The 19,985-nt window shown below is 52.9% G+C and overlaps 1 protein-coding gene across 2 annotated transcripts in view; it reads left to right on the top strand.

Moving 5' to 3' along the window:
- Positions 1-17,547, top strand: part of FBXL18 (F-box and leucine rich repeat protein 18) — a 39,914-nt gene extending 22,367 nt beyond the window's left edge. For both annotated transcript variants that reach the window (XM_012758956.3, XM_075995265.1), the window contains one exon: positions 16,615-17,547. In XM_012758956.3, the coding sequence (XP_012614410.1) occupies positions 16,615-16,771 (157 nt within the window). In that variant the 3' untranslated portion in view covers positions 16,772-17,547. The remainder of the gene's footprint in view (positions 1-16,614) is intronic.
- Positions 17,548-19,985: the final 2,438 nt, after the last annotated feature.

Raw genomic sequence — 19,985 nt, 5'->3', positions numbered from 1 at the left:
GGGTGGTGCCTGCCAGGTTTCTCCACTGTGAAGTGGCTAAGTTCCCTCTCTAATTAATAAGTATCTTGTGGGGAAGTACTTCAAGAGTATGCAAATACGCTGTTTCTGGTTTTTCTTTTTCTTTTTCTTTTGTTGGAGACAGGGTCTCATTCTGTCTCCTGGGCTAAAGTGCAGTGGAAGGAACCCAGCTCATTGCAACCTCAAACACTTGGCCTCAAATAATCCTCCTGCCTCAGCCTCCCAGAGTGCTGGTATTACAGGCATGAGCTCGGCCACAAATACCCTGTTTATGATCCTATTCTGCCGACTAATTTTAGCATCCATTGGTGGATCTTGCCTTAGTCTGCTCAGGCTACTATAACAAGAATACACAGACTGGGTGCCTTAAACAATAGACATTGATTTCTCACAGTTCTGGAGGCTGGGAAGTCTCAGGACATGGGGTATGATGAGGGCTCACTACCTTCTTGCTGTGTCCTCATATGGTGGGGAGAGAACTCTTGTCTCTTTATCTTTTTTTTTTTTGAGACAGAGTCTCACTTTATTGCCCAGGCTAGAGTGAGCGCCATGGCGTCAGTGTAGCTCACAGCAACCTCAAACTCCTGGGCTCAAGTGATCCTCCTGGCTCAGCCTCCCGAGTAGCTGGGACTACAGGCATGCACCACCATGCCCGGCTAATTTTTTCTATGTATATTAGTTGACCAATTAATTTCTTTTTTATTTATAGTAGAGATGGGGTCTCGCTCTTGCTCAGGCTGGTTTCGAACTCCTGACCTTGAGCAATCCGCCCGCCTCGGCCTCCCAGAGTGCTAGGATTACAGGCGTGAGCCACCGCTGCCGGCCTCTTTATCTTCTTAAAGGGCCCTAATGGCATCCTGGGGCCCCACCCTCATGACCTTGCCTAACTTTAATCACCTCCCAAAGGCCCCACCTCCTAATACCATCCTGTTGGGGGTCAGGGCTTGAACATATGAATTTGGGGGGCGCAGACATGCTGTCCATAGCAAACAGTTGTCACTGTGATGCTTGGCTAGTGAAGATTTTCTATTTCCTTCAGTCCTTTTACATCTAGTAATTAGAGCTCTACCGTGAGAAAGATGTGTCCCTTCTCCCGTTTATTTGTTTATTCAGTTATTTATTTATAATAGATATCAGTATGGACCCAAGGATGATTCCTTTAGTGGATTGTGGTCCCCTACGCTTATGATTTATATCATTCAGATTGTCCCAGATTTGGCTATTGGGCGTCCTTAAACATTCCCTTCTTTCTTTCTTTCTTTTTTGAGTCAGAGTCTCACTCTGTTGCCCGGACTAGAGTGCCATGGCGTCAGCCTAGCTCACAGCAACCTCAAACGCCTGGGCTCAGGCGATCCTACTACCTCAGCCTCCTGAGTAGCTGGGACTACAGGCATGCGCCACCATGCCCGGCTAATTTTTTGTATATATATTTTTAGTTGGTCAATTAATTTCTTTCTATTTTTAGTAGAGACAGGGTCTTGCTCTTGCTCAGGCTGGTTTCGAACTCCTGACCATGAGCGATCCTCCCACCTCGGCCTCCCAGAGTGCTAGGATTACAGGCATGAGCCACTGCACCTGGCCCCCTTCTTTCTGTTGAGCACTTCTTTACTTTCTAGCGCTACCAAGTGTTTCAGGCTCATCTTGTACTTTCCCTGCCCCGGCCCTGAAATCAGCCATTTCTCCAAGAATCTGGTTCTGTTTCTTGGACAGTGGTGTTTAGAAACCAAGGTCTGGCCACCAGGTGTGCTTGTTGCTGCTGGAGCATCACTGCTTGAAGGTCTTCCTTCAAGGTGGACAGAGACAGGAAATATCTTTTTGTTTTTTTAAATTTTTTTTAGAGACAGAGTCTCACTTTGTTGCCCAGGCTAGAGTGAGTACTGTGGCATCAGCCTAGCTCACAGCAACCTCAAACTCCTGGGCTCAAGCGATCCTCCTGCCTCAGCCTCCCGAGTAGTTGGGACTACAGGCATGCGCCACCATGCCTGGCTAATTTTTTTGTATGTATATTTTTAGTTGGTCAATTAATTTCTTTCTATTTTTAGTAGAGACGGGGTCTCGCTCAGGCTGGTTTAGAGCTCCTGATCTCAAGCAATCCGCCCTCCTCGACCTCCCAGAGTGCTAGGATTACAGGCGTGAGACACCACACCTGGCCGAGACAGGAAATATCTATGTATATTAACACACACACCTGTACTTATATTTCTATATTTATTCATTTGCATTTATATTAAAAACAAGAAGTTAATACTGATTTCTCTGATTTCAACCCAATATTGCAGGGCTCTCTCTAGCCTTCCCTTTTCCTTCTGGTAACTTCTTCTCCAGCAGTGAAGCACCTGGCTCTCATTATACCCATGTGTTTACCGATTTGTTCAATCTTGGTACAACTAAAGCTGTTTCAGAATTGTTCACCCACATCCCTGTGAGAAACCAATTTACTAATTAGTGTGTACAGTTTTTAGTCTGTAGCCTCACAATATCCCTTCCAAATACTGTTTTCCAAAGTTACTCAGGATCCTTCTTTTCTTCCCCACCGCCTTCAGGGTGGTCATATTGTTCGTAATACATGTCGTTTGTAATAGGTTCATTTGTTACTGTTTAATATTCCATTTTGCATTCACCCCTTGTCCTGGTTGGCTTTACTCATTTGTTTTTTGGTATGTGAAGCCTTGCGGTGTGAAGCTGTGAGTCAGCGCTGCATAGAGGGCGTGGGTGGGGAAGGGTGGGGAAGTATCGCTCCCGCTGTCCCACTCCCCCCTCGTCCTGCCCGAGGTACCGGACTCCTTAGTTCTCCTCTGTCCTTTGTGTTTCTTTTGCACAGGTGAGACCCATGAGTGTGTTCTCCACTGCCCTTCTTTCCCACATGCACTTTGTTTTTTTACTTAATAATTTATCTTGGAAATTACTCATCAGTTCATACAGCTCTTGCGCATGCCTTTTACAGCTCTTTGCTCTTTTTTTTTCAATTGTGGCAAAATACATAGAGCATAAAATGTACCATCTTAACCGTTTTTCAGTGCACATTCCAGTAGCATTATGCATTGTCACAGTGTTGTGCAACCGTCACCTCTGTCCATGTCCAGAAGTTTTTTATCTTCCCAAACTGAAACTCTGTCGCCATTCAACAACTCCTCCTCCCACCCCACGGCCCCCACCCCTGCCACCCGCCGTTCTACTTTCTGTCTCTATGGATTTGACTACTCTAAGGACCTCATATAAGTGAAATCATACAGTGTTTGTCCTTTTCTCTGTGGCTTATTCTGCATTTTTAAAAAATATTCAAACAGAAATGAAATGTATTCTTTTTGAAATTTATTTTAATGAGCTTAAAAAATGGAAATTAAGGAACATCATATATTAATTGAAATAAAGTCCCTTTGACTCCCTGAACCCGCCGGTATGAGTGTGCTTTTTTAAAATTTGTTTTACTTTATTTTATTTTTTTAAATGTCTTCCAACTATTCAGTGAGTTTTCTTTTTCTTTTTTGAGACAGACTCTCACTCTGTTGCCCGGGCTAGAGTGAGTGCCATGGCGTCAGCCTAGCTCACAGCAACCTCAAACGCCTGGGCTCAAGTGATCCTTCTGCCTCAGCCTCCTGAGTAGCTGGGGCTACAGGCATGCGCCACCATGCCCAGCTAATTTTTTTTATATATTTTTAGTTGGCCAATTAATTTCTTTCTATTTTTAGTAGAGACGGGGTCTTGCTCTTGCTCAGACTGGTTTCGAATGCCTGACCTTGAGCGATCCTCCTACCTCTGCCTCCCAGAGTGCTAGGATTACAGGCATGAGCCACCGTGTCTGGCCTGAGTTTGCTTTTTAAATCCTTGAAATACATCCAAGTATCCATGAGAAACACCGAATTTGTTTCTGTGTGTCTGTAACATCTGCAAATGTATAATACTGTGCATGGGTGTGCAACTTGCGCCTGCCATTCAACGTGGTATGAGATCTATTGGTGTCACTCATGTGGCATTGAGTTCATTCCCCCCATTTTTTTTTTTTTTTGAGACAGAGTCTTGCTCTGTCATCTGGGTTAGAGTGCTGTAGCATCAGCCTAGCTCTCAGCAACCTCAACCTCTTGGGCTCAAACCATCCTCCTACCTCAGCCTCCCAAGTAGCTAGGACTACAGGCATGCCTGGCTAATTTTTTCTACTTTTGGTAGGGACAGGTCTTGCTCTTGCTTAGGCAGGTCTTGAATTCCTGACCTCAAGTGAGGTTAGGCCTCCCACCTTGGCCTCCTGGTGCTAGGATTATAGGCATGAGCACCGTGCCCGGCCATCAGCCCATTCCTTTTGAATGCTGAATCATCAATGAATAAGTCACATTTGACATTTCTGTTCTGTTCATGGACATTCTAGTGCTTTCCAGCTTCTTCTTTGTCCCAGTGAATATCCTCGTGTGGGTTTCCCTGGGTACAGGTATACAGGTTCTTAGAAACAGCATATGAGAGTGTTTTGAGAAACTGCCAGATTGGTTTGCAAAGCAGTTCTCCCAAGCTCCCTTTCCCTAGCTGGGTGTGAGAGTTCTTTGCCCGCATCCCTGCCCCACCCCACAATGTTGTCAGACTTGCAGTTTTTTCTGGTTTCATGGGGGAGAATGTCCTCACATTGACCTCAAGTCTTGTCTGCTCCCAGGGAGCGTCATCTGATGTGTTTGTTGGCAGTTCACGTCTCCTCATTTGTGAATGTCTCTTCAGATCTCTCAGGGACTTTTCTAGTGGTTTTCTTTCTTTTTTTAAACAGAGTCTCACTCTGTTGCCCAGGCTAGAGTGCCTTGGTGTCAGCCTAGCTCACAGCAACCTCAAACTCCTGGGCTCAAGCGATCCTTCTGCCTCAGCTTCCCAAGTCGCTGGGACTACAGGCATGCGCCACCATACTCAGCTAATTTTTTCTATATATATTAGTTGGCCAGTTAATTTCTTTCTATTTTTAGTAGAGACAGGGTCTCGCTCTTGCTCAGACTGGTCTTGAACTCCTGACCTCGAGCGATCCACCCGCTTCAGCCTCCCAGAGTGCTAGGATTATAGGTGTGAGCCACCACGCCCAGCCACTAGTGGGTTTCTTTAGAAAGAGAGAGAAAAGGAAAGCATGGGCCAGCCCACCTGTCCCACTACACACCCAGCAATTCCATTGATTGATTGATTGATTGATTGATTGACAGGGTCTCACTCTGTTGCCCAGGCTGGGATACACTGTCTTGATCATAGCTTACTGCAGCATCAAATTCCTGAGCTCAGGTGATCCTTCTGCCTCAGCCTCCTGAGTATCTGGGACTATAGGCATGCACAACCATGCCCAGATAATTAAAACAAAATTTTTTTTGTCTGTGAGAACTGCTAAAAAAAATTTTTTTTGTAGAGGTAGGGGCCGATTGTGTTGCTCAGGCTGGTATCGAACTCCTGCCCTGAAGTGATCCTCTCCTCGGCCTTCCAAAGTACTGGGATTACAGACCCGAGCCACTGAGCCTGACTAGAGATCAGATTTCAACCTGCGATTTGGAGGGGACAAACATTCAAACTGTATCAGTCTCAAAATAATTGCCTGCATTAACTTAATGTTAGGTCATTCACTGCTGCTGTCTTCGGTTGACCTAAAATGGCTTATCTGGTCAGAGCCTTTGCCCAAGATAGAAGAGAAAAAATTTTTATCAGCATTCTTTACCTTTCTCATTTTTTCTTTTTTATCTATGCTGAAGTCCTTTGACATGCAACAATTTCTTTTAAATGAGAGAGGAAAGTATTTTTATTTATTTATAATGTGTTTTTTTTTTGAGACAGAGTCTCACTTTGTTGCCCAGGCTGGAGTGAGTGCCGTGGCATCAGCCTAGCTCACAGCAACCTCGATTTCCTAGGCTCAAGCAATCCTGCTGCCTCAGCCTCCCGAGTAGCTGGGACTACAGGCATGCACCACCATGCCCGGCTAATTTTTTGTGTATATATTTTTAGTTGGCCAATTAATTTCTTTCTATTTTTAGTAGAGACGGGGTCTCGCTCAGGCTGGTTTTGAACTCCTGACCTCTAGTAATCTGCCCACTTCGGCCTCCCAGAGTGCTAGGATTACAGGTGTGAGCCACCACACCCGGCCTATTTTTTAATTTTAAAAACTTTTATACATTTAACCTAAAATTTGTCATTTTGACCATTTTAAGTTCAGTGACATTAAGCACATTCACAATGTTGTGCAACTATCAGAACTTCTTCATCTTCCTAAATAAAAACTCTGCCCCTATTCGGCAAGAACTCGCCATTCCTCCCTCCCCAGCTCCTGGCAACCACCATTCTTCTTCCTCTTTTCTGAATTGATGCAAAGATCTTTTAACCATGAGGGTTTCATGTCTCTGCATTTTGTTTAGATTTACAAGCAGTGGTTATGTGCACGGCTGTGGATAAAGGTGGCAGATTGAACAGTGATCCTTCTTTCTCTCGGGCCTGGTCCTCTGCTGCCAGACCCTTTGTCGAAGGCCCAGGTCCTCTTCCCAGCTGTTCCCTTAACCAGCGCCACCTCCTTGCCTCACATCCCGGAGTCTGGTGCTCTGCTGTGGAGCAGGGACTTAGGTGAGCACCCAGAATTTGAATGCAAATCCGAAGGAATGATTCTTGGAGAGAATGTGACCTGTGCAGGTTATTTGGGGAAGGGAAGCATTTCAAGACCTTGGGGGAGGACGCACCCCTGACGGTGGCAGTGAGTAGGTCCTGAGAGGTGTGAGCACAGCCAGGGGCTGTGGCTCCCTTCCCTGGTTTTCTGTGTCCCTGCAGGTAGGGAGTGGCGACAGGAGGGAGGCCCTAGCTGTTCACAGAGTTATAAGAAGAGCCATTAGCCACAAGGCTCCGACAGCCCTGCCGGCCAGACTTCAGGGTTGGCTGTTGGATTTCTCAGGAATGATCCTACTTGAGGTTTTTCCCTTCCTGTTTGTAAAAACAATATGTATTTATAATATATTTTTAAAAATTTAGACTATGTGTCAACTTGTTTTTCCACGAAAATTCCCCAAGATTCCACCAACCAGAGGTCATCGTGGCCAGCAGACTCAAGGTTGAGTTCTCAGACTGTTTTGTGATTTGCGTCTTCTTTGTTTAACATGACACTGGATGTCTTTTTGTGTCAGTAAACGAAGCCACGGTGATTACTTCGAATGCCTGTCTGGTACATGACATGGGTGTCATGGTGAGTTCTGGTTTGCGGCTGTTCTAGATAACCCTGTTGCTGTGTCACTGACTGTTCTTCCCTTTGGACCTTGCATTTGCCAGCTGTGGAACCTCGGGGAGGCCCTGGTGTTGGTCTTCACTGCTGCACACCTGGGTGGCCTCGTGCTGTGAGCTGGAGCCGGTGCCCACGGTGTGTCCAGTTTTAGGAGGGCTGGATGGATCACAGGCTTCACAGCTCTCAGCTGGGTAGGCTTGGGGACAGACGGTCGCTGCTGGAGCTGGAGGTCTCTGCCAGCTGGTGTAAGCAAAGGCAAAGGCTAGTTATCTCGGTTGTGGCAGATACAGGCAGCTTTGCACCCAGCGCTGGCCTTTCAAGAGGAGTTCGGTGCTTTCTCCCCCCACCACCTGCAGCTGGTCTGCAGTCACCGGCGCTCCAGGCTGGGAGGCTGTGGCCGTGTGACTCGAGCTGACACCTGCCCGGTGGGTGTTTTCTGCCCAAGGGGCTTTGGACCGGCCCAGTGGCTCCCTCCTATTGCCTAGGAGTCGGGGCTTTAACACAGCCCACGTGTGGGGACATTGTCAACCATGAAGGGGTGACTTTTCCCGCAGAGATGGGGCTGCTCTGGGAGTTGCAGTTTTCTCACTGTGTGTTCATACTAGAGCCTTCTCCAAGGCAGAATGTCCAGGGTCACCAAGCAGTTCAGAAGAGCTGTGCTGGTGACAGGGCAGCGGACAGGGCCACGAGGGTCTGAATGGCCCTCCTCCCTCGCAGGCGTCCCGAGCTGATGAACCTGCTTTTCCTTCTCAGAATCCTTGACACAGTGCTCTGGGCCAGTGGACTGGACTTGGCACTGGATGCCAAGAAAGCGCTCTGAGCTGCTTTCTCCCTCTGGTCACGGTGCCAGCTGAGTTCCACCTCCTGCTGGCTGGGAGCTCCCCCCTGTGGCAGCGCCCGTACCTTCCTTCGGGAACATAGCACCTCCCACTAGATGTTGTTTACCTTCTTTTCTTTTTCTGAGACAGAGCCTCGCTCTGTCACCCTGGCTAGAGTGCTGTGGCGTCAGTATAGCTCACAGCAGCCTCAAATTCCTGGGCTCAAGCAAACCTTCTGCCTCAGCCTCCTGAGTAGCTAGGACTACAGGCATGAGCCACCATGCCCAGCTAATTTTTCTTCTTTTAGTAGAGATGGGGTCTTGCTCTTGTTCAGGCTGGTCTAAAACTCCGGAGTGCTGGGATTATAGGTGTGAGCCACTGCGTCCAGCTGTTGTTAGGTTCTTTGCATCCCCCTTTAGAGATTAGTTTTGGGGTATGGCATTCAGGAGCGCCCCTTTCTTTATGTATTTTTGTGCCTCCCAAGCACAAGCCTGGCCCAGTGCTGGGCTCGTGGGCAGCCCCGTGGGTGCTGGTCACAGGTGGACACTGGGAGGGCTGTTGATTGCTGATGCTTGGGGCACAGTGTTAGAGGCCAGGCCCAAGCCCTCCTGGACGTCCTGAGCAGAAATTCCTGGCAGTCCTTAGGTTTCCCACCCACCTCCTCCCCCTGCCTGTGTCCCCACACCTGGCACTGTGTGTGGGCCCGTGGCAGGTCCCCCAGAGCACCAGCTGCCCACTGAGAGACAGGGGTGAGGGGTTAAGGGCACCCTCCAACTTGAGTGTCCCCTTATGGACCCCCTCGTGTGCTCCTCCAGATGCAGGGCATACTGCCAGCCCTCACTGAGCACTCCCTCCTTGTTGTCTAAACCTCACTAAAGCCCAGGTGAGGTAAGTGCTCCCAGCCCCTGTTTACAGATGGGGAAACTGAGGCTCCGAGAGGTGCAGGGGGCTTGGCGCCGGGAACCCACACTGAAAGGATGGGAATTGCGGTTTTCTCCCGCATGTGTCTGTGTGCCGCCGTGTGCGGGCTGTCAGGCCTACCTGCGTGGGACCACCCTCACCCTGAGCCCCCACGTTCTGCGCCTGACAGGCTCACGGGGGTGCTGGATTCCGACCACGTCTGCCGAAAGCCTTTCTCTTCCAGTCGCGCTGGCGGTTGGCAAGGCTGAGGCACAGCCCCAAATACAGGCAGAAGAGAAGAGGCCCTTCCTCAGATGTCTGCGCCCCGTCTTTCTGGTGGCCTCGCCGCCTGCACCTGGCTCTCCTCTGGCCCCGTCATCTGCAGCACGGTCCCCGCTGCAGTCCTGGCCCTACTGCACGGTCTGCACCGGCCTATCCAGGCTGGCTGTCCTGGGCCCAGGGCACTGCACAGCCTTGTCACAGCGTCATTGCCACTGCATCATTGCCACAGCGCCAGGCCTGGGGCCCTGAGCCGGCGGCTGTGCCTGAGTGCATTTCTGCAGGTCCCCAGCAGATGGCACCGCAGCTCGCGGCAGCCAGCCCACCCCGCCTCCTCCAGGCCTGCCTTCGTCCAAGGGGAAACTGGGAAGAGGAAAAAGCTGGAATTTGTTGTCACCTTTGCTAATGCTCTTCCTTTTCTCACCCTTTCCCTGCCTTCAGAGCTCAGAGAGTACTGAGTGGCGTGGAAGGCTCACCTGTTTCTCACCCTTATCCGTGACTCTGCCAGTGGGGCTGCTGTCCCCTCTGCGGTCCTATTTGTTGCTGACTCCTTTCACCATCAACTACTTCCTGTCTGCTGATGGGGGGCTTACCCTCACACACCTCAGCTGGGGGTCGTCGTGCCTTTGGGGGTTTGGCGCCATGACCTATGGCTTTGGCCCTGCTGCCACCTGGGTTTGGATCCGGCCCCAGCTCATGGCTGCCCTCAGGGGCTTACCCTGTTTCCGCGTTTTCGAGGCTGGTTTGAGACAGACCCCGGGTGGTCGTAGATGGGAAATGACCTGTGTAAATCCCTGACCACAGCATCTTGAGTGATGTATATTCTCTACTTTTTATCTTCTGTATGTTTTTTGGGGGGGGACAGGGTCCCTCTTGTCACCTGGGCTGGAGAACTGTGGCATCATCACAGCTCACTGCAGCTCACTCCTGGCTCAAGGGATCCTCCTGCCTCAGCCTCCCAAGTAGCTGGGACCACAGGCATGTGCCGTCATGCCCAGCTAAATTTTAAATTTTCTGTAGAGGTGGGGTCTTGCTGTGTTGCCCAGGCTGGTCTCGAACTCCTAGGCTCAAGTAGTCGTCCCACCTCAGCCTCCCAATGTGCTGGGCTTACAGGCATGAGCCATGGCACCTGGCCTATCTTCTGTATCTTGACTTTGCTCTTTCAAATTTGAAACTTAACTCTCTGGCCCTTTCTCCAGCTGGTTGTGGCATTTGACTCTGCTCGATCTTGCTGGGCTTTCTTCGGCTTATCCCTCCCTCTTTGGTTGGGCCTCTTTGGTGGCCCCAGTGCTTCTCTGGATTTAGAGCTTGGAAAATAGGGCTGGGTGCGGTGGCTTACGCCTATAATCCTAGCACTCTGGGAGGCTGAGGCGGGCGGATTGCTCAAGGTCAGGATTTCGAAACTAGCCTGAGCAAGAGCGAGACCCCGCTTCTACTATAAATAGAAAGAAATTAATTGGCCAACTAATATATGTATATATATATAAAATTAGCCGGGCATGGTGGCGCATGCCTGTAGTCCCAGCTACTCGGGAGGCTGAGGCAGCAGGATTGCTTGAGCCCAGGAGTTTGAGGTTGCTGTGAGCTGGGCTGATGCCATGGCACTCACTCTAGCCTGGGCAACAAAGTGAGACTCTGTCTCAAAAAAAAAAAAAAAAAAAAGAAAATGCCTCGGGGAGCAGCAAGTCTTTGTGGGCACTGGAGGGTCTCATGGCCTCTTGGCTGAAGTGAAGCTTCCCCGCATCCTCCTGCCAGAGAAACATGCCAGATCCCTTGACTTGGGGTGTTTGTCCCCACCTCCCTTTTGGCCTCAGGGACACCCTGCCTGGTGGCCACAGCCATCCTCCTGTCTGTCCCATATCCTGTCTCCTATTCCTGGCCGAGTTGATAATGCAGGTGCCTTGCCTATTTGCACTGGCCGTGATGGGCTGAGGGTGCTGTCTGGGCCCAGGTCAGCCCACAGCTTGGGCAGTGCCAGGAGCCGGAGCCCGTGGCCCTCTGTCGAGGTTATTCCTTTCAGCACTGCCCACTCCACCATCCTCCAGCCGCTGTACTATGTGGCAAGCCCCTCCAAGGCGAGGTTCAAAGGCTCCTGGTGTTCTTGGACTCTCCCATTTGGAAACGCTTCCTGCCAGGCCTTATAGCATCTGGGGCTAGGAAGGGCACTGTGTCACCAGCCCCGGGTCTCTAGGTTTCCTGTGTTGAGTGACAACGGCTTGAGACTCTTTGGTCTATGCAGTGTCCTGCTGAGGTCAAACTATTCTCCTGTCCTCAAAGCCCACCTGCTGGGCTCACAGTCCAGCACCTTCACTCACTGGTTCTGTGACTCTGAGCAAGTCACTTTGCTCTCTGAGCTGTGGTTTCTTCCCTGTGAAACTGCAGCTGTTTCCAGTTGTTGCTGTGACCCTGTGGTGCTGTGACCCTCTGGTGGTAGAGTCGGCACCAGCTCTCTGCGCCTGCCCTGGTAAATGGTAACATGGATGCGTCCCCCAGCCATTCTGTGGTGGCAGTGCCTTCTCCCACTTTTTTTTTTGTTTTTGAGACAGAGTCTCACTTTGTTACCTAGGCTAGAGTAAGTGCCATGGCATCAGCCTAGCTCACAGCAACCTCAAACTCCTGGGCTCAAGCAATCCTGCTGCCTCAACCTCCCGAGTACCTGGGACTACAGGTAGCATGCACCACCATGCCCGGCTAGTTTTTCTATATATATTAGTTGGCCAATTAATTTCTTTCTATTTATAGTAGAGATGGGGTCTCGCTCTTGCTCAGGCTGATTTCGAACTCCTGACCTTGAGCAATCTGCCCGCCTCGGCCTCCCAGAGTGCTAGGATTACAGGCGTGAGCCACCGCGCCCGGCCTTCTCCCATGTTTTGAGAAATGTTAGTGATTGCCATGGTTGTGAGTAAGTGGCAGGCACTGGAGCTGGCACGGCCCATCCTGCCACTGTCTGCTGCTTCCCGCAGTGCCCTGTTGAGGGGAGAGGCAGTTCCTTCCTTGAGTGAAGCAGAAAAGGCTGTGCCAGCCACTTCCAGGTCTGGACAGCAATGTCCAGGCTGGGGCTCGGGGAAGGGGCGCTGCAGCGGTGGCCTCTGTGGCAGGGACTTGGGGTCTCTGACAGCCCTGTCCTGCTTCTAGGGTATTCTGCTTCTTCAGAGCCTGCGAAGGGAGCCCGAGGCGGAGAGCACATGTTCCTGGCCCGGAGCTTCCCCTGCCGGTAGCAGCGCCGTCCAGGGTGAGGATGTGCCGCCTCTGAGGCTGGATAGTGCTTCCCGGGCCAGCATCTACGGGGTGTCTGTCCCCTTCCTGGCACTTCCAGGCCACCAGAACTACTGACCTTCCTACAGAGCACTCAAGAGCCCTGTCCAGCAAGTGAGAGAGGCATGGTCCTCCCGCTCCCGACAGGCTGGTGTGACTCAGCTCTAACGTCCCTCCACAGGGGTCCTGTGGGACTTCCTTCCCCAAGTCAGCCTGGAGCGTGTTCCCCTGGCCCTGCGCATGTGGTGGCTGCAGGTTCCTGGTTTGTGGCACTGGGTGATGTGGCTCCTGACACGCTGGTGTGTCCCTGGCAAGCTCCAAGGGCCTCCTGCTCAGGGGCCAGGAGATGCCAGGAGAACTCTGAGGATGTCGTCTGTGTCTGTTCTGCAAACAGGGCTAGAAGCGAGTAAGTTTACAGAGAGAGCAACAAATTGTTTAAGTCTGAGCACCACTGAGAGCTTTAGAATTGAAGGTAGCTTCAAAAAAATGGAATTAGTGCTATTTTGTATCCTTAATTGCTGCCAAAGGAGGCAGTTGAAGTCCATGGTGAATTGCTTGGCTCACTGTTGTGTGGTGGTCTCTAGGGTTGTTTCTTCGGGGAATGCTGGGGCCAACAGGGTTTCACATCTGCAGGTTCAACTGGGAGAGATGGTGGCCTGGACTCAGAGCTCCATGGCTGGTGAGTTCTGGCTCCGTAGAGGATGCCTGTGAGGCTGGGTCTGGGGGCTGGCAGGCCTTGGACCAGCAGTCAGGTGCTGTGGGCCTCACTATAGTGACTGCAGAGCGTGAGGATCGAGAAGGGACATCAGGGCCTGGATCGTGGCCCCTGGTTACTGCTGAGCTAGTGGGAGATGTTTACTGATAACATCTATGGTCAAGGTTGTCTGTGCCACCGGAGGAGACCCCATGGTGGGCTGTGGCTGTGTCTGGTAGGAGACCTTCTCCTGCCACCAAGGAGTCTGTCTCTGGCCATTTGGGAGTTGAGTAGCCAATGGGTGGCCTGGGAATCCTTCCATCGTCCCTGGAGCCCTCGTTCTGCAGGTACAGAACTGGGGGTCCTGATCACACCATAGCACAGTGAGCAGCGAGCCGGGGTTGGGCCCAAGGGCTCCTGGTCCACAGCCAGACCCCACCCTGGTGCTCAGGCCACAGCAGCAGATAGCGGGGGACCTGCTGGGGCTGGTGGGTGCTCTTTCAGGCCTGACCCAGGGGAGCAGCTGTCTTCTCGTGTGCCTAGAAAGCAGCGTTGTTCGTCGTCCACACTGCAGTCTGCGCCTCCCTCTTCTCAGGGGTCTCTTGGAAGGATGACCTGGGAACAGTTGGTGGGGGGTTGCCAGATTTGGGGCTCCAGAGGCTGGAGACGAGTCCTTAGTGGGTGGTGTTAGCTCTGTGGGCGGTGAGGGGTGGAGAGGGTCAGGCAGTGCCCGCCACCAGGGTTAGTGATGGATGTCACACCCCCACCCCAATTTCTCTGTAAATTGAGATGCTTTAATATGGATGGTAAGATACTTACCATTTTAACTATTTGTAAGTGTACAATTCAGTGGCATTAAATACATTCACAGTGTTGTGTTCCCATCACCACCGTCCATACGCAAACCCTTCTCATCCCCAAAAGAAACTCCATAGTCCTTAAACAGCTCCCCTTCCCCATCCCCAGCCTGTGGCGCCCACCATCATACTTTCTGTCTCTATGAATTTGACTACTCTAGGAGTCTTGTATGAGTGCAATCACATGGTATTTGTCCTGTTGTGACGAGCTTATTTCTCCGAGCATAATATCCTCTAGGTTCATCCATGTGGTAATATGTGTCAGCATTTCCTTCCTTTCTAAGGCTGAGTAATATGCCATTGTGTGGCTGGACCACATTTTGTTTATCTGTTTATTAGCCGGCAGATACTTGGGCTACTTCTCCTATCTGATTTTTTTTTTTTTTTTTTTTTTGAGACAAAGTCTCTCTTTGTTGCCCAGGCTAAAGTGAGTGCCGTGGCATCAGCCTAGCTCACAGCAACCTCAAACTCCTGGGCTCAAGCAATCCTGCTGCCTCAGCCTCCCGAGTAGCTGGGACTACAGGCATGCGCCACCATGCCTGGCTCATTTTTTCTATATATATATAGTTCTTTCTATTTATAGTAGAGACAGGGTCTCGCTCTTGCTCAGACTGGTTTCGAACTCCTGACCTTGAGCAATCTGCCCGCCTTGGCCTCCCAGAGTGCTAGGATTACAGGCGTGAGCCACCACACCCGGCCCCCCTGGCTGATTTTTAAAATACTTTTTTAGAGGCTGGGTATGATGGCTCATGCCTGTAATCCCAGCACTTTGGAAGGCCAAGGTGGGAGGATTGTTTGATGCCAGGAGTTTGAGACCAGCCTGAGCAAGAACAAGACCCTGTTTCTACTAAAAATAGAAATATTAGCCCGTTGTGGTGGTCCATGCCTGTAGTCCCAGCTACTCGGGAGGCTGAGGCAGGAGGATCACTTGGGCCCAGGAGTTTGAGGTGCAGTGAGCTATGATAACGCCACTGCACTCTAGCCTAGGTGACACAGTGCACAGCTGTGAATACTGACCAAGGCAGCATGTGTGGGCACCCTGAGAACCAGGGAGGTGCTGTACAAAGAAAAGATAAAAAGTTGTGGGTTTGCTCTCCAGAGTTTTGTCCAAGTCACAGTTGATACAGGTGTGAACTAGAGCTGGCGCCCTCAGAAGGAAGCAGTTGAACCCTGGTGGTGGCGCCTCCACCTGTGGCCCAGGGACCTCTGGGGAGTGCTGTTCCCTCTTGGCCAACCGGGACAGCTGCAACTCATGCCTGCCCTGAACTCATGGAAGGAGCAGGCCTCGGCTCTGCCCTCCTTGCTCATGGTGAGAAGTGAACCACCTGCCCTATCTGGACAGCAGCTCCGTAAGAGCCTTGGGTGACACCAGATCCTTTGCATGCACGTGGGGGAGGTTTTGTTTTACATTAAGTAATTGCATGATGGGTATGCAGGCAAAGCGTCTGCGGTGAGGCCTGTGAGGTTCACGGTCATAGACGCTGCTGCCAGCGAGCGGACACTGCACAGAACCTGGAGGTGTTTCTTAGCATCTTTATTGCCAAAGCATCAGAGTCTATGAGTGCCCTTCTGCACTGACCTTGCATATGGGCAGGGGCCACGGCCTTCCTCCTTTAAGCTGGTGCTGGTGCCACAGGGGACTTGCCCTAGTTTTGGCAAATGGCAAGGCTTTCTATCATGGGCACCTTCCTGCCTTGTGCCCTCTGAGACCCTCAGATGGAAGTTTCTAGATGTTTTCTGTCACCCTCCATGGGCACTGCTGTGTTCTTTCTTTTGCCTTGAGTTCCCAGGGCCAGCACGTGGGTTTTCTTTACATTGCATTTTGGCCCAGTGGGTGGCAGCGTGGACGTGGCTGGCTCTGACTGGGAAGGGTCCTGCTCTGCCCCTGACCAGCTGAGAGACTGAGGCCAGCTCCGTGGGGTTGTGGAGAGGGTGAAATGGGGTCATGTCTGGTAAGCTCAGCACAGTGCCTGGCACACGGTGACGCTCCATGGACATTGTACATAAGCTTCCTGTGCACAGTATGGCAGGGAAGCTGGTCCCCGTGGGGTTAGGGGTGAGCAGGGAAGGTTGTCTGCCAGCTATTTGTCACACATCCAGAAAACATGCGCAGTTCCAGAATAGAGCCCATGTTGCTGCCTCACCTGACTTGGGGATTGAACCCTCTCAAGGGTGGCTCGTGCCCAGCTGTGTGGGTTTGACCACCTGTCCCTTCCCTCCATCCTTGCCGTGGGGCCTCTGGTGGCCAGAGGTATCGGCTCTGTAGCTCCCTTGCGGTAGCTGCCCGGGCCAGCGCTCCTGTCTGCAGAGCAGGGCTGGCCTCCCTCGGCCTCTGATTCCTGTGCCTGGTGCGGAGTGGGTGCCTCCTCCTGGCAGGCTCCCTCCTCCCCGCCGCCTCCTGATCCTTGCCCGTCCCCTCTGGCTCTGGCTGCCACCAGGGTGACTCTCATGCAGGACTGGGGTCTCAGGGAGATGCAGGTGAGCCCATGTGGGGAGGGCAGGTGCAAGCGTCTCTCAGGCTTCTCCTGCAGGTGGCCTCTGCTCTGCTCCGTGGGCCTGGGACGCTCTGCTAACGCCTTATCTCTGATTCAGCTTCCAGGCCGAGCGTCCTGCGTTGAACGTCGTCATCTTCCCTCTGCTCCACGAGGGCCTAACCGACGTGATCCGGGATGTCCCCATGGTGCACCTGGATGAGATCACCTTATTTAAAAGCAGAGTGGCTGAGGAACCACCTAACCTGTGGTGGTGAGGGACGGGCCCAGCACCGCGCCAAGCCCCTGCCTATCGTCTAAGTCGCCATGAGATGCCACTGCTGCTCCCCGCCTTCCTGCAGCCCCCAGGAGCCTGTGGACACCAGGGATTCATGGGTTTGCCACAGGAGGACAAGAGCTGTCTCTCCTGGTGGCTCCTGGGGCTCTGGGTGTCTCCTCCGGCTTTCTCTCGTGAGGACTGTTGCTCAGTAAAGTTTGGGATGAGGGGACACACTCAGGTTGCCAGAGGGGAATCAGGTGGGCTGTCGACGTGGGGGGCCTGGCTGGGGTGTTCTCGCACAGAGACTCAATGCTGGGGGCCTGCCGCAGCCCCAGAGTGCAAGGGTAAAGGCTGTGGCCCTGGAGAGTGTCCCGTGGCGGTTCGTGGCCACCTGCCATCCGGACTCCAAGTGCGGGTGGCTGAGCCCTTGCGTGTGGGTGGGCGTGTGCGGACAGCCATGCTGCTCGCTGCAGGTGCTCCTTGTGCAGTCGAGCCGGCTGGGTGACCCCTAGGGCGCTCCTTCCCATGAAGACACATCGTAACCCACTTACGTCTTGGGATGGCTGAGTAGGGCCTCCCTGGGGTTGTTGGGCCCTCGGAGCAGGGCCTGTCCCTCACAGAGGCCACCTCACCCCCACACCCAATTTGTGGCATTCCGCTCCAGAAACTCCAGCTCCCCATGAAGGTCCGCCTGCCTTTCTAGGGAGGTCTATATATACACATTTGCCTTTGTTAGAATAACTTGATACATTAAAATCCAGAAAAGATGTTTAAGGCTGGAGTAGTGATCAAATTACCCTGTTTCAGATATTTTTATTTAATAGTTAAATACTCAATATTCTGAAAACAAGAGATGACCTTCAGTCTCCAGGGCCTCACCCTGTGCACTGAGCTGGTTACCTCTGCCTCCCTCAAACTTGAGACTCTCCTGGAGCCGTGGTCCCCTGGGCCGGTGGCTTCTGGAGGGGAGGCTGAGGTTGCGTCCTGTCCCGCTGGGCCCGGCCCTGGTCCTTCTTGGTACTGGGCCCTGGCAGGCTGTGGGCATCGCCTGGGCACTTTGGTGTCTGCAGGGGCCGTCCTGGCCCCTGTGGGTCAGGCCTGCGGAGCCTCCTTGGCCTTGGCTGCCCTCCTCACACTCTGACCTCTCGTCCTGCGGATGTCTCTCAGCTCCGACTGGGTCTCCGCCCTGCTCCAGTGGCTCTGCTCCTTTGCTCGGGGGACCTATGCGGGGGGAGGGAAGTTTCCTCCCTCTTCACCCCATCTTCCTTATGTGAGTGGGTTGTCTCCCCCTCTCTGGAGCATGGGGCATCCTCTTCCCACTCCATGCTGCAGCTGGCGGAGGGATTTTGCTTCCTGGCCAGAGGGACCCATGTGCAGGCTGAGCCAGGGAGTGCCCCACTGCAGGACCCCGCTAGACAGCGCCTTTGCCCTCCTGACGCAGCCTCTGAGAGCCATGAAGCTGGGTCCCGTCTCCTCCTGGCATGCAGGCCACAGGACAGGCTGCCCAGGGCCGCAGGAGGCAGGGCCAACTCCCACCCAGCTATAGATGAGGGTCCTCCCTGTGCCCCGGTTTCTGGGCATTTCTTTAGAGCTTTGAAATGGCACCTGGAGACCACCATCGAGGGGGATCAAATCAGGTGGGGTGGAGCCACCAGGGCTGACTGCTCTTGTGCTCAAAGCAAGGTGCTGTGGCTGGTCGCAGCCTGACAGGTGGGCAGCCCCAAGAGGGAGGCAGCTGGCCTGGGATGTTCTGGACCTGCAGGGGCCTGTGTGGCTCTGGGTGCTGTGGCTTTTGTGCCTGTCTCCTTTCCTCCAGAGCAACCCCCACTTGGAATTTATCCTGGTGTTTTTACGATCACACCCTGATGGCCTGTTCTCATGAGCAAGCAGTTTTCACTGGCAATGTGGTTTGTGCTCGTAAATGAGGCTGGGGCTGCAAACGGCCTTGGAAAGCAACCCTCAGACGGTAGCCTTGTATTTTTAGTGTCCCCTGCAACAATCCTTTGACTTAGAGCAAGAATTTCCGCTGCTTCTACACCCCACCAGATGTTAATAACGTGCTTATTTTCGCTAAGTGCTATTTTGGCACCGGTGTTAATTGCAATTTATATTCTGCAGCATTTTACACTGGGAAAAGAACCCACCCTAATGGCCCCCAATTGGCAGGACGAGGCTGTTAAGCGGTGGACCATATGCTGCCTGCCGGGAGGCGCCTGGTCAGCATGTGGCCCCGTGCCTGCATGTGCACATGTGTCTGTGTGCATGTGTGTACATGTGTGTCCTGTGTGCCCATGTCTGTGTGCATGTGTATATGCCTGTGCACGTGTGCCTTGTGTATGCACGTCTGTGTGCATGCATGTGCATCCGTGCACATGTGCCCTGTGTGTGCAAATGTGTGTGCTTGTGTCTGTGTGCGCTCTTGTGCTGTGTGCATGTGCACATGTGTGTGCACGAGCACATGTGAGAGAGAGACTTGGGGGGTGGGAAGGAAGGTGGAGGAGGCAGGGCTTTTGTCCCTTCTGTCTGTCCCACACCCAGCTGTCCCTTCCTCCCTGGTCCTCAGAGGCCCTGAGTCCTGCCACCTGCGGCCCCACGGCCTGCTCCCCATCGCCAAGCAACACTGGGCCCCCTCCCCCAGGCTTCTGCAGGTGTCCCCAGGGAAGGCATCGAGCCTGAGGGAACCAGAGAAAAGGCGCATTTCTGGGCCTTCAGGTCCTCTCTTCTTGCTGGGAGGTGGCTTTTCTCAATTCTACTGGCAAGTCATTTTATTGTCCCTGCTTCACACAGTAGAGGGGCAGGTCTGTCCCTGCCTGTCAGCTGCCTACCAGAGGCCCTATGCGGACACAGGCCTGAGAGGTCACTTCTCGGTGAGGCCATCTGTGGGCCTGCGTGTGCACACACGGGGAGGCGCTCCCCGCTCTGGCCCAGGATGGCAGCCAGGACAGGCTGAGCTCCTCTGGCACCGGAAACAGACCTAGGGTGCCACTGTGCCCCCTACCCTCCCGCCAGCTCGGCAGCACCCTCCTTAGTGGCTTCCTTCACGGGGACCCAGTGCCGCAGGCCACTTGGGCCCAGGAGACCAAAGTTGGGTGTGTGCCTGGGCCTGGAGGGGCGGAGGCAGCCACAGCCTAGGCCCCTGTTGGCGGATGAGGGTCCCAGAGCAGCACCTGCTGTGGGCTGTGCCTTGGCGAGGGCAGCCACCCTCACGTCCC

Source organism: Microcebus murinus, chromosome 19 (assembly GCF_040939455.1).
Source record: "Microcebus murinus isolate Inina chromosome 19, M.murinus_Inina_mat1.0, whole genome shotgun sequence".
In the NCBI taxonomy this organism is placed as follows: Eukaryota; Metazoa; Chordata; class Mammalia; order Primates; family Cheirogaleidae; genus Microcebus; species Microcebus murinus.
This window is presented reverse-complemented; position numbering and strand designations above follow the sequence as displayed.